The 18,160-nt window shown below is 40.2% G+C and overlaps 1 protein-coding gene across 3 annotated transcripts in view; it reads left to right on the top strand.

The window, feature by feature from the left end:
* MMD (monocyte to macrophage differentiation associated) overlaps positions 1–17,854 on the top strand; it is an 84,527-nt gene extending 66,673 nt beyond the window's left edge. For all 3 annotated transcript variants that reach the window (XM_060763987.2, XM_060763986.2, XM_060763988.2), the window contains exons 2-7: positions 73–154; positions 3,390–3,550; positions 7,141–7,215; positions 10,042–10,143; positions 11,614–11,683; positions 14,651–17,854. In XM_060763987.2, the coding sequence (XP_060619970.1) occupies positions 73–154; positions 3,390–3,550; positions 7,141–7,215; positions 10,042–10,143; positions 11,614–11,683; positions 14,651–14,851 (691 nt within the window). In that variant the 3' untranslated portion in view covers positions 14,852–17,854. The remainder of the gene's footprint in view (positions 1–72; positions 155–3,389; positions 3,551–7,140; positions 7,216–10,041; positions 10,144–11,613; positions 11,684–14,650) is intronic.
* Positions 17,855–18,160: the final 306 nt, after the last annotated feature.

The raw sequence follows: 18,160 nt of genomic DNA, 5'->3' as shown, positions 1-18,160 counted from the left end.
CATTGTATTCATGTTAAACCCAATAAATAGGTATTCTTATGTATAACCTCTCAATCTTGATTATCTTGACAGATTCATGAACCATCCAGCCCCAGCGAACAGTCGTTACAAACCCACTTGCTATGAACATGCTGCTAACTGTTACACTCATGCGGTAAGTTAACTGACTTCCTGGCAGCAAAATCCACGTGACATCCAAATCATTAAAATTCCCGTCTGCATCAGATTTTATTGTGTTTTAAATCACCCCTGATTATATGCTAGTCCTGGAAGTGTCATTAATGTGGATTAAGCAGCTGACATAAATTTGTGTTCTGGGACTATAACAGTTCCACTGGATTTTATTAATTTATAGCGTTTTCCTTCTTTTTGACCCATATTTAGCATGCAAAAATTCTCTAAAGCCTCATGAAAGTAGGTTCCCCAAAAACGGATGATTGCTAAAATATTATTATGTCTCATTCACAAATCTGCAGATATTTATTGCCTAAATGTTTTTAAAGCACTTTTTGAATGAAGAAGCAACTGTGTTTCATACTTCCCTATTAAGGTAGCCTTGCAAATATGACTACGACACCTATTAGAGCTTCAGTGGAGACCCTTTTTCCCCATGATAATAACTCTTTCAGGAGTGAATTTCCCTTCTGAGGGGTAGATTTCTCTCACTACATGTTGCCTCACCCCGTTCTTAACTATGGGTCATTTGTAAGTCGAATGTTTAACGTACTGTAGCTTAACTCTTTTCAAAAAAGGAATCACTTTCCTCCTCTAAGTAGAGTGGCAAAAGACAAGAGCATAATCCATCCTGGAAGAACCTAAATGAAGCACTATCTTATTTATTTATTTATTTACTTACTTACTTACTATATTTGTATCCCACCCTTCTCAGCGCTCAGGCAACTCAGGGCGGTTTACAGAGGCAATGATGCCCAAGAACATCATAAAACATTTAAAACATTAATACATAGTATAAAACCAAACAAAAGTAATTTGCGGCTCCTAATTAAAAACATTATCCATCTCGTCTTACTATTCTTTCTGCCACGGTGCTCCAAAATCTGTCCTTGGCTTGTACATGAATCCATAAGCATGAATCCAGAATGCTGGTTTACACATACTGTGATTCAAAATGTCAGAGATCTTGGCCTATGTTTGGCATTGCTTCAATATTTTAGGCCATGTTTTTTTATGATAAAGGTAGTGAAGTGGTAAGAGTATCACTACAGAGAACCCATTGTTTGGGTGTCTCTGCTTCTGCGTCATGGTCACTCATTCATATGGCTGTGTGTTTAACATTGTGACAGTAATGTTTTGAGTGCTTCTTTTGAAACTTAAATGTCCATGCATATATAACCATGGAGGATATTCTCAGTATTTTTTCTCTGGTGGGCCATGAACATCAATAAATGCAAGACATTCATAGAATCATAGAGTTGGAAGAGACCTCATGGGCCATCCAATCCAACGCCCTGCCAAGAAGCAGGAAAATCGCATTCAAAGCACCCCTGACAGATGGCCATCCAGCCTGTTTCAAAGCCTCCAAAGAAGGAGCCTCCACCACATTCAGATCTGTAAATGTTGTTTTGTTTCCTTCTTACCCCCAAAGTACCAATATGAACAGTCACCTGAAAGACTTTTTCTTGACCTTCACTGAAAATTAACATATGCTCAAACATTTCATTATTAAAAAGCTGATAGGAAGATAGCATTCTACCAAAACCTGCTTCTCTCATCCACATTATACCATCTACCTCTGTGTGCCATCCTTATTACCAAAGCTCCTATCTACTTCAGTGCATTCTATTTTCACCTCTGTCTTATTGATCTTTTTTATTGATCTTTTCCCCAAATAGATATTTAAATTAATATACTTTTGGAATTGCTTCTAACATATACTTTAAGAGATGTATAATTTGCATGCTTTTAAAAATGTTGCTCCCCAATTAAAAGTCAGATGTGCTACATCAGATCTCAGAACATTGGAATTCTTTTTCTAGCATCCAAAAAACTAGTCCATGCACTGACGTAACAACGTAATGCCACTGTGCTTCCTTTTGGAGTTGTTCTGAGCCAGCTGAGGTTTGCATGACCACCAAGAGAAACCTCTCAGACAAACAGTCAAATATGTACCGGCTTAAAAAAAATTCTAGGGTATTAAAGGATGAGCAGCTTTTGCCTTATCAGACTAATGGATTGATTTTCAGCCATAATGCTGATGATTTATAGCATCTACTGTGTTTGCATACTGAAGAAAAGATACATATTGGAGCAAATACGTGTTGATCAGCTTATGGCTCATAGTCACCTGCTTATCTTGGACATGTGCTGTGGAAGGCACGATATTGAAGGTCCTCATCGGCTGTACCAGGTCTACCAAAATACCAACCAGACAGTGTTGAATAACCCGACTAGTTATCAGGCTGGAAGATCGCAATGCAGGCATTTTCAAGCCAAAGTGGAGCTTTACTTTGTAGCTTAAATGCAAGCTGGTGTTTGTAGAATAGCTAACAATGTCTGTTACCCTGTTGGTTGATCCCAACTAGAGTAAACTCATGCAATCAGTTGTTGAATGATAAATGAATTTCATTGATTCAGCGGACCTACATTATTAGCAGTGGGATTCAAATCAGTAGTCGTTAAGGCGCTGAGGCCCTTGAAAGTGTTTCCTACATATTCTTTATTTATAATACTTCTAATGACCCTATAGGTAAAGTTAGTAGTGTTTGTGTTAATATTATTAGTTCTCATTTTGCAAGTTAGAGTGGTGCTGAAGATCAGTCAGACAGAGGTGTCTGAAGACTTAAAATGGGGATCTTATTTCTAAAGTTGTTGTTAAGTCTAATTCAGGTTGTTTTTGTTAGTATTGAACACAGGCAATTGGGTTGATTTCTCTGTCGAAACTCTTTTAGTGGTAAATGTTCTTGTTTTTAAAAACAATGTGTATATGTGTGTTACACATCACTGTGTTTGCATTTTTTGCAGTAGTTCCTCCCTAAGCACTTTTTGGAGTTCCTGTTTTCACAACAAGCTTAACAAAGTGGTAGTTTCAGCAGATTTTAATTCCAAATACAGTATACTAGCTGACAATTTGGCACTGCTTTGTGTTTTTTGGGGTGACACTGCATTTCTATAACCTTCAGCGAAAGCAAATTCTGAAATGTTTTACTTATCAAGGTCACAGGAGTCTCTCCTTTGTACGGTGAAGAAAGGAGACAACGGATTCGGCTGTAATTTTAATGTTCCAAAACGCCACATCTTTTCATTTACACCTTTTGAAGCCAAGGCTAGAGAAGCGGGGTTTGATCTAGGTGTAGTGAGCAGAAATGATAAAGAAGTAGGAAAGGTGGCATGGGAGAATGGCAAATAACACGTTCTGGTGATTTCCCTAGTTTCTCATTGTTCCAGCCATCGTGGGTAGCACCCTTCTCCACCGACTCTCCGATGATCAATGGGAAAAGATAACAGCATGGATGTACGGCATTGGCCTGTGTGCGCTCTTCATCGTTTCTACGGTGTTTCACATAATTTCCTGGAAAAAGAGTCATTTAAGGTACAAAGTGAATATTGTGTTGTTTTTCCTTTATATTGCAAAGGCTGAAAGTCTCCTTATGTTCTTCATTGTTCTCTTTCTGCTTCTCAGCAGTTGTGGGAAAGCCACCCTCATTGCTTGCATCTTCTCTTTTGATCCAGGGCAAACACCATGGTCAACAGTCTGGGGCCCTTCCACACAGCCATATAACCCAGAATATCAAAGCAGAAAACCCCACAATATCTGCTTTGAATTGGGACCCCTTCCACACATCTGAATAAAATCCCACGTTATCTGTTTTGAACTGGGATTTATTTATTTATTTATTTATTTATTTACGCTATTTCTACCCTGCCCATATCAGCCAGAAGGCGACTCAGGGCGGCCGACAGTCGGCACAATTCGATGCCATATATAAAATACATGCATTAATAAAAAATAAAGACATCACAAGCATTTAAAACATAACAACAGCGAGCAATAAAAAATTTTAGAACTATGTCTTCATGTTCAGTCCTCATCCGTTCCATCGTCATAGCCATTCCTCGGTCATTTTCCGATTCAAGTTTGTCTAAGTTATACTGAGGTTCCAAAGGCTTGCTCGAAAAGCCATGTTTTCAGTTTTTTTTGAAAGGTCAGGAGGGAGGGGCTGATCTCATATCCCTACGTAGGGAGTTCCATAGCCGAGGAGGTCACCACAGAGAAGACCCCATCTCTCGTCCCCGCCAGACGTGCTTTTGAAGCAGGCGGGATCAAGAGAAGGGCCTGCTCCAGCGATCTCAAGTCCCTGGTGGGTTCATAGGAAGAGATGCGGTCGGATAGATAAGCTGGGCCAGAAACGTTTAGGGTAGGGTGGACTCAGATAACCCAGTTCAAAGCTGATATTGTGGGAATTTCTGACTTGATATTCTGGGTTATATGGCTGTGTGAAAGGGCCCTGGGATATCTGAGTTCACAGTTGTGTAGAAGTCATTGATACTATGTATGTGTTTAACTGTTAGAGTATATATTTGTGTTTGTAACAGTAGCTAAAACTAGAGTTATCTGGTTTGAATCCACAGTGAGCGTTGCCAAGGAGACCAGGCAGGCTAGCTCAGGAGAGTGAGAACTGGGCGGAGCCAAGCAGGAAAAGATATAGGCATCTTTGGGAAAAGAGTGAGTGTGTGTGGGAGAGTGTGTAGGCTTGAAAAGCCTGGGAGAGAAGTGTGTGTGAGTAGCTGGAGGTTTTTGAGTCTAGAAGGGCTGAAGAGAGAAACCTGGCCAGTTTCTTTAGTCAAGAAAGACTAAAGGAAGCCTGTTAGGATCCCTAGTCAAGGAAGGACTAGAGATCAGAGATTTGATCAAGGAAAGATCAAATTGGAAGGCTAGTTATAGTGGGAAACATTGTTCACTAAAGAGCTTCACCTCAGTAAAAGTTGGCCACGAGCTGTGTTATTTGAAAGAGTGGACTATATTAAAACCAAGTGATATTCAAAGTTCTATAAGTTATTTAACAGCCTGCAACCATACGCTTTGTACACAATAAACTTGTTATCTTTTGTTTAAAACCATCTCATCTCATCTAACCTGCGTCTGTAGAGCCAGATCTCATCGGTGATACCTCAAATACCTCACGTTGGTGGCAGTTACCTTAATTTACAACTAATAATTGGCCTCCTCTATAATATGTTCTTATACACAATTGAGGCCTGAGATTAATTTCCTCCATAATCATTCACATCTGCACAATTGGTTTGCGCATCTTCTCAACAGTGCTATATGTTCCAGTTCAAATCAGTAAATATGGGATATTTTTCAGCTGTGTGAAAGGGGCCTAGATAGAATTATAGAATAAGAGTTGGACGAAACCACATGGGCCATCTAGTCCAATCCCCTGCCGTGCTGGAAAAGCACAATCAAAGCACCCTGACAGATGCCTGGGTTTTCTCCGCAAATGTAACACACATTACTTCTCACTACATTCTACTTGTAGTATCAAGCAAGTGACCCACGTATCAGTAGTATCATATACATCTTATATGGCTCTTTCACCTTATTGAGTAGGAAGCCCTGTTCTTTTTGAATTGATGTGTTTGTCTCTCACCATCCTCTCTGTTCACGGTCTTCTCTCTAGATTTAACCAAACAGTTGCAGATCCCCTGTATATGTACTTCCCATTCATATTCCTGTAACAAACCACAGAACATTGGACTCCCCACATTTTCTCAGGTTAAGGGCACAGGACCCCTGCAAAAGTGGGAAAACAACAAATAAAAAAACCTGTATTTTTTACTTGAAGGAACACCTGTCTAGGAATCTCTAGGTCCTCCAGTGAATGGTTGCTGAAAGTTGACCATAGAATTGTGCTGGGAGACCTACAAATGCATAGAAGAGTGTTCTGTCTATGAAACTCTTAAGTCCTCCAGTGTAAATCTATGATGAAAGTTAACCACATGGTTCTGGAGGACCCAGAGAATCCTAGAGAGAATGTTTTAATCAAATCCTCAAAAGTGAGATGTGGAGCTTCTCTTCCTGAAGTCTTCTTGAGGCAGTGGTCAACAGCATAAACCAAACACTGGTACAGTATTGCAGATGACAATAATTGAAATATAGGCATCAATACTTTAAAATAATTTATCACAAACCGCAACAGTAAAGCAGTGAATCAGCAGTATATATATTAAAGCTATCTCAATTAGAAGTCATTTGGAATAGATAGGGCTTCAGGGGCTTTCTGAAAATAGAGACTGAACAGCTCACTCATACATTTCATGATTAAACTTCTTGGAGATTGAATATGACTCAAGGGAAATGAAACATCCTTGAAGTCATCAAACTCTGGCCTGAGCCTATTTCTAGTTTTCAGTCTGGATAAACTCATGACTGCAAATGGCAATGTAAGCAAGTCTGCAACTGACCCAGGATTTAGTTACTGCTGTTGATGCTGAGTTCTGGCTGTTTAACTGCCAAAAACTATGACAAGGCAGGATTCGTTCTGCAAACTAGTTTAATAGCACCACTGTAAAACAATGAAAATTTAGTATTATAACCACAAGACCGAAGAGCAGTGTGATGCATTGTCATCTTCTGCCCATCAGTATTCATGAATATGCACCAGACACCGTTCTCTTCTAATTTGCCACATCCCTGAGTTGAATTGCTAAGATACTTTCAGTAGAATAAGTTTTAGATCTTTTCCTCCAGACTGATATTACATCTTGCTTAAGAAGCAGATATTTATCTAAAGGACTAGATACATTCTGCCTCTGAATTGTTTAAAGGTTTAAAGACTTTTTTGGAGGGAGAATATTTCCATCTTTAACATTTATTTTACTGAATTTTCACATCACATTAGAGCTATCAAATGCACTCAGAGTCATATATTTTTGAAGAATACGAAACTCTCAGACAGAGAAGAAAAACAACATTGGATGGTAATTTTGAGTTCCAAAATTCTTAGGAGAAAGTATTCTCGCTCAGTAAGGTCAAGCAAGCTCCCTGTATTATTGAAACACAGGGCCAGTTCGATCTTTGCTTTGCCATGATGGTCTTTACATCATCTCAATAGCTCAGTATTCGTACCCTCCAGATCTGAGATGAACTTTTCCTTTTTTTTCTGCCTTTTCCTTTAGGACAATGGAGCACTGTTTCCATATGTGTGACCGAGTGATGATCTATATCTTCATTGCAGCATCGTATGCACCATGGTAAGGATTAAAATATGTACTTTGATGGGGGGCCCTGGTGGCACAGCCGGTTGAACCACTGAGCTGCTGAACTTGCAAATCTGGGGAGTGGGTGAGCTCCCATTGTTAGCCCCAGCTTCTGCCAACCTAGCAGTTCGAAAACATTCAAATGTGAGTAGATCAATAGGTACTGCTCCTGTGGAAAGGTAACAGTGCTCCATGCAGTCATGCTGGCCACATGACCGTGGAGGCATCTACGGACAACGCTGGCTCTTTGGCTTAGAAATGGAGATGAGCAGTCCCCCAGAGTCGGACACGACTCGACTTAACATCGAGGGAAAACGTTTACCTTTACTTCAAGGTTTTAAATATATTTTAATAGTTCAAATTGCAAGGACATATATTCTCTATAGTCATGCATAAGTTTAGAAATTTGAGTCAAAAATTGAACCCCCAAAACCTGTGTTGACTTATCTGCTCTTATCAAAGAAGGACCCATCTGCTTGTCTGAGTACAGGGGAGATAGGCAAAAATCAAAAGAAGCACTTCTGTTTTTTTAAAATGCCTGGGCGGAGAAATGGCAGCGGCGGCCAGGGATGGCTGGCCCCCTAAGCAGCTTTCATGCTTTTCCCCCTTTGCAAAATGACCTTAAATGTATCCACGGGTCATATCAAAATCCATAATTTTGGCTCCAAAACCTGCCCTTGAAATTTACATGGGATTGACTTATGTATTTCAACCAATTCCGTTTTCTGACAATGGTCCAATCCCTAACCATCAGATAAGCGGGCACTTCTTGTACTTAGAAGCATGACTCCTTTGCAGACTTAATAGATCATGGCCTAATCTGCTTGGGTGAGAAGAAATCTTTTTTTCCCCATTTAATAAATCCAAGCTTTGATCTTTTGCGTATTTTTGTTTATGTGGCTGTGCAGTGCTTACACCTCTGGATGAGGGCCATGGAGTTTAATAACGTGGCCTTTCATTGACTTTGCCCTTTCTGCTTTCCCTCAAGTACCAGTGCGAACATACTTCAGTTAACAAAGTAAACGTGTCCCTAGGCGTTACTTTAACAGCAACCTTGGTACCAGAGGCATGGAAAAAACAGGAATAAGTTCCTACACTACAAAAAAGAAGAGCTGATCAACATATTTCATAGAATCATAGAGCTGAAAAAAATCTTGATGTCCTCATGGACAACAAGTTAGAAAGGAGCCAATAGTGCCATAGAGTGGCAAAAAAGCCAATGGGATTTTGGCCTGCATAAATAGGAGTATAGTGTCTAGATCCAGGGAAGTCATGCTACCCCTCTATTCTGCCTTGGTCAGACCACACCTGGAATACTGTGTCCAACCCCCTGCCAAGAAGCAGGAAAATCGCACTCAAAGCACCCCCAACAGATGGCCATCCAGCCTCTGTTTAAAAGCCTCCAAAGAAGGAGCCTCCACCACACTCCAGGGCAGAGAGTTCCACTGCTGAACAGCTCACACAGTCAGGAAGTTCTTTCTAGTGTTCAGGTGGAATCTCCTTTCCTGTAGGTTGAAGCCATTGTTCTGCTTCCTAGTCTCCAGGGCAGCAGAAAACAAGCCTGTTCCCTCCTTCCTGTGACTTCCCCTCACATACATGGCCATCATCATGTCTCCTCTCAGTCTTCTCTTCTGAAGGCTAAATATGTCCAGCTCTTTCAGTTGCTCCTCATAGGGCTTGTTCTCCAGACCTTAATCATTTTAGTCACTCTACTCTGGACACATTCCAGCTTGTCAACATCACCTTTCAATTGTGGTGTCCAAAATTGGACACAGTATTCTAGGTGTGGTCTGACCAAGGCAGAATAGAGGGATAGCAAGACTTCCCTGGATCTAGACACTAGACTCCTATTTATGCAAGCCAAAATCCTATTGGCTTTTTTGTCATTGCATGGCATTGTTGGCTCATGTTTAACTTGTTGTCCACAAGGACTCCAAGATCTTTTTCACATGTTCTGTTATCAAGCTGAGCTGCTGAACTTGCTGACAGAAAGGTTGGCGGTTTGAATCCGGGGAGTGGGGTGAGATTCCGCTGTTAGGCCCAATTTCTGCCAATCTAGCCGTTTGAAAACATGTAAATGTGAGATCAGTAGGTGCCACTTCTGCGGGCAGGTAATGGTGCTCCGTGCATTCATGCCAGCCACATGATCTTGGAGGCATCTATGGACAACACCAGCTCTTCCGCTTAGAAATGGAGATGAGCACCACCACCCGCAGAGTCAGACACAACAAAACTTAATGTCAGGGGAAATCTTTACCTTTACTAGGTATTCCTTAGGTTCTCCAAAGTAACTCTATACTATGCTTCCACTGGAAGTTCAGTGTAGAGCTATGTTAGAAGACGTAGTGGTGCCTATAGGGGTGTCCCCTAAGGACTTCCTAGGTCCTCTGGTATAATTCTGTGATACAGGTCTACTAGAAGTCATTCATTCAATAGGATTCCCCATTATCTGCAATTTTCACTAAATGTAATAAGTGCAAGATTTGGTGGTTGTACTGTATTTAGACAGGACACAACATGTTAATAGCTACTTTCTAATTGTCTGCACTGGGTGACTTGTGCAGTTTAACTGTCCCTTATTGTTATTTTGAACACCACTAGGTTTGAGTCCTCTATATAGTACCAACTCACCATTCAAATCTTGATTTGGTTTGCCTTTTCTCTTTGGGGTTAACAAACAGACCTCTGACTAGAGTCTCTCTCAGGCTTCTTTCTCTATTTGGACTGATGTTAATCCTTTTGTTGTATCTGCAAATAGAATTCAAAAAAGTTATGGATATCCACTCAGTGCTTCAAAAGTCATCTTCATTTTGTTTTTAGGTTAAATCTTCGTGAGCTTGGACCACTGGCATCACATATGCGATGGTTTATCTGGCTCATGGCTGCTGGAGGAGCGATTTATGTATTTCTCTATCATGAAAAGTAAGAAACACAGTGATTACTTGAAATTACATCTTCCTCCACGTGTTGTTGCACGACAGCTATCGCTAACTCCCACCATTTGCAGTGTTGGCTAAGGATGATAGGGGTTGCAGAGTAGCAATGTCTGGAGGGTAGCATGTGTTCCCACGTAGACCAAGGTTTTTAATAAACACACTATCACAACACTATTCTTGTTATTCAGATCTGTAGCCTGTACAGTAGAGTCTTGCCTATCCAACATAAATGGGCCAGCAGAACGTTGTATAAGTGAAAATGTTGAATAATGAGGAGGGATTAAAGACAAGCCTATTAAATATCAAATTACGTTATGATTTTACAAATTAAGCACCAAACATCTTTTACAACAAATTGACAGAAAAAACAGTTAAATACACAGTAACGTTATGTAGTAATTATTGTATTTACGTATTTAGTACCAAAACATTGCAATGTATTGAAACAGATGTGGATCCGGGTGGCATCCAGACTGCGTTGGATAATACAGAACGTTGGGTGAGGGAAGGATGGAGAAGTGAGACTCTACTGTAGTTAAATGTATGAGTATAAAGTGTATTGTGTTTGATTATTTATTACATGTGGATATTTTATGTATTCGAAATAGGAGCAGAAAGTCATGTTACTCTTTTCCTAGCTAAAAGAAACCAATTTTAACTTTAAAATACTCTCTTATTTCTCTTGAGAAATAAGAGAACTCTTTTGCTCAGCTATTAAATTAACCTTTTCCAACTGTCTCTCAGCACGCTATCACCAGGCACATAACCACTGTCGAGAAAATAACGGTGTCTTGCTTTTTGAGATTTCCTTTTGATAAATAATTCAATCAGCATTTAATATGAGTGGGCGAGAAGAGCCTGCTTTTCTGTCAGAGAAACAAAATTTGTTCCTGCAGTCCATCTTCTTTTCCACTGAATGGAGCCAGACTGCACACTTCTGTTATTTGATCTCATTTCTACAGAGACTAATGTGTGTTTAAATAAGCTAAAACCGTGCAAGGAGGAGGAAAGCAAATTTTGATCGACTCTTGTCTGGTTTTTTTCCCTTCATTAGTCATGTTGTCTTTCTTTTTTCCTTATTTTCCTCCCTATTACAAGCTGAAGAAAAGCTACTCCTCATTCTGTTAGCATGCTGTTACAAGATTGTGTGTGTGTGTGCCTCGACTAAAGACATGTTGTATCATTAGGGAAGAAAGACATCTCTTTGAGTATCAGTGGGTATTTATTATCCTTTAGCAATTGATAACTGGAAGGTGAATCAACGGAAACGTTTTCCATATTTTAGGGGCCCAATGCAGTCAAAACAAATAGACCATCAAGGTGTATAACAAGTATTCAGTTTGAGAAGAATTAGAATATTTTGCTTGATACAATTCAGATATGCCCAGAATTATATGTGGACCAAGAAAACACACACCATAGGTTTCTCACATATATCTATGTATTTATTTTGTAGGTACAAAATTGTGGAGCTCTTCTTCTACCTGGCAATGGGCTTTTCTCCTGCTCTAGTTGTGACCTCCATGGTGAGTGATGGGTGTTAATTTATAATGTTCAAAATGTACATTTTAAGCAATTTTTGACAGTTACATTAGTGATCATTACAGTACAAACTCCCATATACTGGCTTAATAGCAAACCCTATTAAACTACCAGCTTCTGGTGGGAGCATATCATAGGATCATTCCAGATGACCTAGGAAATGTGTAGAGTGGACACCTCTATCATTGGTATGTCCTTCAACTCAACTCCGTGATCAACCTCTGGCAAAAGCATGCTATAGAATCATCTGGAGAACTAGAAAATGCTTAGGAAGGAGATATTTTGTCAAATGCAGATAAATGAAAATGCAGGTTTGGGTCCTGAGGATACAGGGTTAATGACTGTAGCTGAGCCTACAAAGTGGAGCTTATCTTGCCCATTGGCGCTCACTAAGAGATTGGTTCCCAATCTGTGGTCCATGGACCACCAGTGGTCCGCAAGAACTAAAATATGGTCCGCGGCCTCACTGTTACTACACTGTTGCAACAAGAGCGACTGGTCTCTGGAAAAACTCTTTATCGTGTCAAGACTTATTAAATATGATTTTTTGTAGGCGAGCAGATGTCGACTACTGAATGACATCTGTTCTGTATCAAAAACTAGAGCTGATGTGGTCTATCCAATGCAGTTTTCTGAATCAGCACCCCAAATAACCAAACCAAATCTAAAGTTGACCAAAAACTGATTCGTAACCCTTTTGGTACTAATGTTTGAGAGTGGTCCCTGGTCAAAAAAAAGGTTGGGAACCACTGCAGTAAGGTCACAGAGAGGGCATGGAGGTCTCTCTTGTCGTTTTCACGCCAGAACCTCATGTTCCTAGTACACGGAGGCCCAAAGGCTTATGATATGAGCTATTGTGGCTTTTAATTATATGACTAATTATATGACTAATTAAATTGGGGTAGGGTATTAAAGATTGTTCCACTTGTAGTAAAAGGTATAAGCTAATATTTTGAATATTGATTGAATGCAGAGTTCTGCACTACGTCCACCGTATTCATAATCACTATTGTCTGGCACTTTTATGAACCAAATTATATTTTGCGTGCTGATGCACAATGTGATTTCAGGTCACTCTTTTTAAACCCCAGAATTTGCTTCCCAATTTTTCTCATTTCAATAGATAGATGTGGGAGGGATATATTAAAAGTATTAATAATAATAACAGCCTTGCAGTATTTCATTCAATTATTTTTAACTACATCCTCTTAAAGAGTTATTGCTTGATTGCCCTCAGGCAAAGCAGTGTGTACCAGTGTGAAGCAGAGAGAAAACAGGCTGCCTTTTGAAAAGACAAGGCACAATGGCTCCCATGTGCTTTTTATCTGATAGAAACTCAGTCTTGTCCCTGGAGGGAATGCTTTCTCCTTGGCTTTTAAGTAGCCTATTTTTATAATGTTAACAAAGCACCCCAGTCAGTCAGATACTCAAAGAAAATACAATTAATTTCACTCTGGCATATCCAATTAAATTTCCATTAGGATATAGTAAGGGTTTTCTTTGGACTTTACAAGGCCATCCTTCTGGCACTTATTTGAATTTGACCCATGAAAGAGAAGAAGTCATTTGGGAGAGGAGAGAATGATGCCAGAGAAGCCTCAAAAATTGATACCCAAAATAGAGCATCAAAATGATGGGGCAACGTCCCTGACAGAGAAGGCAGAGCCATTTGATGCTTCCTAAGTTTAGAGAGAGGAGGGAAGGGCACAGCTAAGGGGAAACAAAATGGTTTTATAAGACTTTCTAAATGCAGTAGGGCAAAAAGACAGAGAGAAGCTTCTCCTTCTTTAATGATGGCCAGTGAAACTGATTGACAGTAATTTCAGGGAGCACATTTTGCTCAGTGCGCAGTTACCTTTGGGATACATTGCTGCAAAGTGTGGTAAGGGCAATTAGATGACTTCAAAAAAGAGACTAGACTTATTTTCCAAGAATGTGTCTGTTATGATATTGTAAAGTTCCAGCTCTGTATTCAGAATCAGCATTCTATCAAATGCCAGATGTTGCAATGCAGACAAATAGTTGATCATGTTCACTCGTGACCTTCCTTGAGTATTTCACCGTCCACCTGGAACTATGTGGTACCTGGACTTCATTTGGCACAGTATTGGTGACATATAATTGTTTCTAGCTAGTGTTTGCCAGTACAGTAGAGTCTCGCTTATCCAACCTTTGCTTATCCAGCATTCTGTATTATCCAGTGTTCCTTGGCTGCCTCCGGCTTGGAATAATCAAATCAAGGCTCTTCCTCAGAGAATTGCAACGAGGCTCCCCTTCCTTCCTTCCTTCCTTCCTTCCTTCCTTCCTTCCTTCCTTCTTTCCTCCCTCCCTCCCTCCCTCCCTCCCTCCCTTCCGTTTCTGGCTTCTGCTCCAGACTCCTCTCCTTGCTATCTCCTTCCTCCTTAGGACCTCACATTCAGCCCAGGAGAGGCTTCAGGGAAGTGACCTCTGCGCAGGTAAAGAGGGAGCCCCGACGAGGCTGCCCACTGCCATGGCTGCTCCAACAGCCTTGCTCTCTGGCGCTCTTGACCTTGGCATCCATCCTTGCCTTGCTCCCCACCGAAGCCCCAGCCTGGTTCTCTCTCTCTTTTTAGCAGTGGAAATGTTTGCTTTAGGGAATAGGGAAGGAAAAGCAAGCAAGCAAGCAACCAGGCACTGAAGGCGGGAGGCAAGTAAGGGGGGTCATGTGCAGGAGGAGCCTAGGAGTGATGTCAAAAGCCCCCACTCTCTCCGTCCTGCTTTTACTTGGGTTTAATAGGTTTTTCTTTAATCCCTCCATATTATAAGAGATTTTCAATTATCCAACTTTCTGGCAGCCCCTTTAATGTCAGATAAGCGAGACTCTACTGTGTATGCAATTTCAACGGAAATGGTACTACTGTGATATGATCAGTTGTTCAGTTGGCATCCTTTTCTCAAAAGGTTTTTTTTTTATTTCTGTTAATCCACAGAACAACACCGATGGACTACAGGAAGTTGCCTGGGGAGGTCTCATTTATTGCATGGGGGTGATATTCTTCAAGTGTGACGGGGTCATTCCCTTCGCCCATGCCATCTGGCACCTATTCGTTGCCACAGCTGCTGCAGTTCACTATTACGCTATCTGGAAGTATCTTTACAAGAGCCCTGCCGACATCATCCGTCACTTGTGATAATAAACACTCATGGACACACACACACAAACCTGTAACCTGCACTATGCCTCCGACTCAGTATTACACGTATAAAAGAAATCCTGGGGAAGAGGGAGGAAATATTGCACAGGGAGAAAAGCACTGACTTTGTTTTCTGAACACATTTACTGTGAACTGAAATGACAAAAACATGTGTCCTAGAATTACTGTTTGTATATCAAGTGCTTGGCACACAGTTCTCCAAGCACTTTTCCTCGGGCAGCCCTTATTGGAATAAATAGGACGAATGCAAGTAGAGCATTACACAGCTCCTATTCATTTCAGCCTGTCTTGCACAGAAACATTTCCTTCTTGTATTATATCCACTAAGAAAGTGAAGGCTGTATTCAGCATGCCTAACTTTGAATTGTGGTTCAAACCATCATGCTGCATTATCAATAATCCATTCCACATTAACAGGGAAAACAGTGTAAAAAAATTGGCTAGTGGCCTGATGTTTACAAATTCTTTGGGTTTTTTTTAAAGAAATGTATTTAATGAGTTTCATTCCTGCAACTTCAAATGACAAACTTTTTAAAATGCCAGTTTTGAATTTTGGAAGTTGATGTAAAGCAAAGGCTTGGTTCCTTTTTTTAAAACAAAAGTTGCTTTCTATCACTTTTTCACACACTATTTAATAAAGTGACGATCATGGATAATGTTTTACTTTCCTCGCCACCCCCTTGCTGTGCTGCTGTGACTTTTATATATATATATATATAATCACAAACGTTTTTTAACAGTATTTTAAAAGTATACCCAGCTGCTGTTGTGCAGCTGTACCTGCAGTGAAACTTTGCAAGAAAGAGTTACATTCCACATACTGTCTTGACGGATATACCTCTTTCAAAGGTTTTTGTGAAAACTGTGGTCAATAATGATGAATTTCACAATTGGCTTGGCTAAGCTTTAACCTATTATCCTAAACCATTGGTTCTCAACCTGTGGGTCCTCAGATGTTTTGGCCTTCAACTCCCAGAAATCCTAACAGCTGGTAAACTGGCTGGTATTTTGGGAAGTTGTAGGCCAAAACACCTGGGCACCCACAAGCTGAGAACTACTGTCCTAAACAGTAACCTGAATTACCTAATCTAGGTTTCTTTAAGGCAGTGGTTCCCAACCTGTGGGTCCCTTGGTGTTTTGGCCTACAACTCCCAGAAATCCAGCCAGTTTACCAGCTGTGAGGATTTCTGGGAGTTGAAAGCCAAAACATCTGGGTACCCACAGGTTGAGAACCACTGCTTTAAGGGCACAGGCAGTGCTAGATAACACCTGAATCCATTACACAATGCAATTTCTAGAGGCAGTTGCATGTGTTGATGGGAACGCACTCCAGAAATGTTGGCTCTACTCATTCAGGTGGCCAGCAACTAACAGTTGCAAGATCTAAACTACTCTCAAGCAGCAGTAATGGTGTGCAAGACACTTTGGTGCTCAAATAATCAAACAGCACAATCCTAGGCATGTTTACTCAGAAATAAGTCTCCTTGTGTTTTGTGGGGCTTACTCCCTAGTAGGTATGTTTAGGATTGCATCCCTGCAGTGTTAAAGAGGTCTGGTTTTGGAAAATCATTCCTGTTGGCTGTAGCCTTGCTACTCCTACCATTTCTGAGAACGTAGCCTATAAAAGTTGCTGATAACCTTTGAGTATTAATAGTTAGGTTCATCATACACCCAAATGGCCTTTTCAGGGAGGGAAACTTAAAGGACTTGAGAGGTCTCATCAGTCTGGGACTTAAAAGTAGTCAAACTGGGCTTTAGATGTGCTGCTCCCTTAGCATCTCAGACAATGAAATGCTGTAGCAATTTGATTGTAGAAAATGTGCATTAAATAACAAGATGTTAGACTCCTCATTGTATTGATTGGTGTCCAGTTACTGTAGCATGTCCCACTGTACTATGAATGTCTTATATTAAGATTGAATTTATGCTTTTTCTAACTTGCTCTTTTTCATACCAGTGTTTTGAAAACTAAAATCGAACATGTTGCCTTTTTCAGATTTTATTCTGGATATTTTGCCTGTACAATAGAGGTGTAGAGGGAGGTACCCCTGGTAATATTTAACATTATGTAGACTTGCAAGTGGGTTGTTTATATCTCGAAGTGTGTGCATTTGTATCTGATGCAGGAAGAGAGAAATGTTCTGATGAGTCTAGAGCATCGAACCCCGACTTCCAATACAGTATTATCTGATGACCCTCATCGGAGACATTTTAAAGCTATTCAGAACTCAACAGCAGTACTGCACAAAGTGAGGGCCCTTGAGCCATTGCTTCCTGCTCCCTGGCAAGTTTCCAGAAATGAAAGAAACACTTTGAGCCGATGGGCACAAATATGGTGCTGGTCCATGGCATATTGGGTGACCAGGGGACAGGATGCCAGTCTCCAACATCAGATAACATGAGAAGCACAGCTTAGGATACACACAGGTTTCTGGAGAAGTGATAGCTGTGTCACTTGTATCTGAATGCACAACGGCAAAGAATGCAGGCGCTCACATGAGTATAATTCCCGCATAAGTATTGCAATGCCTGGGCTGGGGCAATACAGATTTATTTAATTGAATAGACCAATCGAATAATAAATAGCTTACACTTGACAGTCTTGGAACATCTGAATGCCTCAGTCATCTTTGTTGTCTCTCCCCTGCTTACTTTTTAAAAACAACGAACATGTCCAGCTTTGAATATCTCCTCTTTTTTCTGTGTTCTTGTATGGTGTTCCAGTCCAGAACTGTTAAGACCACTAAAATATATGTAAATCTCTCTGCTTTTGTCAGAATTTATTAAACTTGCTCCAATTAATTCTGCTACTTTTATGGTGATCTATCATGGTCTTTTTAATGTGTTTGTTTTTAAAAGTGAAAGGTGTTTTGTTTTTCTTAAAAAAACTAAACTCGCCAAAAATAATTGTAATTCAGTCTAGTCCCAAAGGTATCAATGTATTAGATTAATGCAAATAAACATTTTGTGCAATTTGAAGGCATGTTGGTGATTTTTCTATGTGTTGCTTTGATTTTAAGAGGCTTCATTCCTATTTGTCGCTCATGGTTGATACTAGGCATGGGCAATCCATGGTTCTAAATGGTTCTAGAGTACTGACAAAACTAGAGGGTGCTGGTGCTTTGCTTTTGAAGTGTTGCTAAAGTTCTGGTGGTGAAAATTTCAGAACTCTAACTTTCAAAATTTTATTATTTTGTTATTAGCGATTTTTATGACAGAACCAATTGGGAACTGCCATTTATAATGAAATTTTGAAAGTTTTGTTAGAATTCTGAAATTTCCACC

The sequence above is a fragment of the Anolis sagrei genome, chromosome 2 (genome assembly GCF_037176765.1).
Source record: "Anolis sagrei isolate rAnoSag1 chromosome 2, rAnoSag1.mat, whole genome shotgun sequence".
Lineage (NCBI taxonomy): Eukaryota > Metazoa > Chordata > Lepidosauria > Squamata > Dactyloidae > Anolis > Anolis sagrei.
Note: the sequence above shows the minus strand (reverse complement) of the source record. Positions and strands in the feature narration are given on the sequence as shown.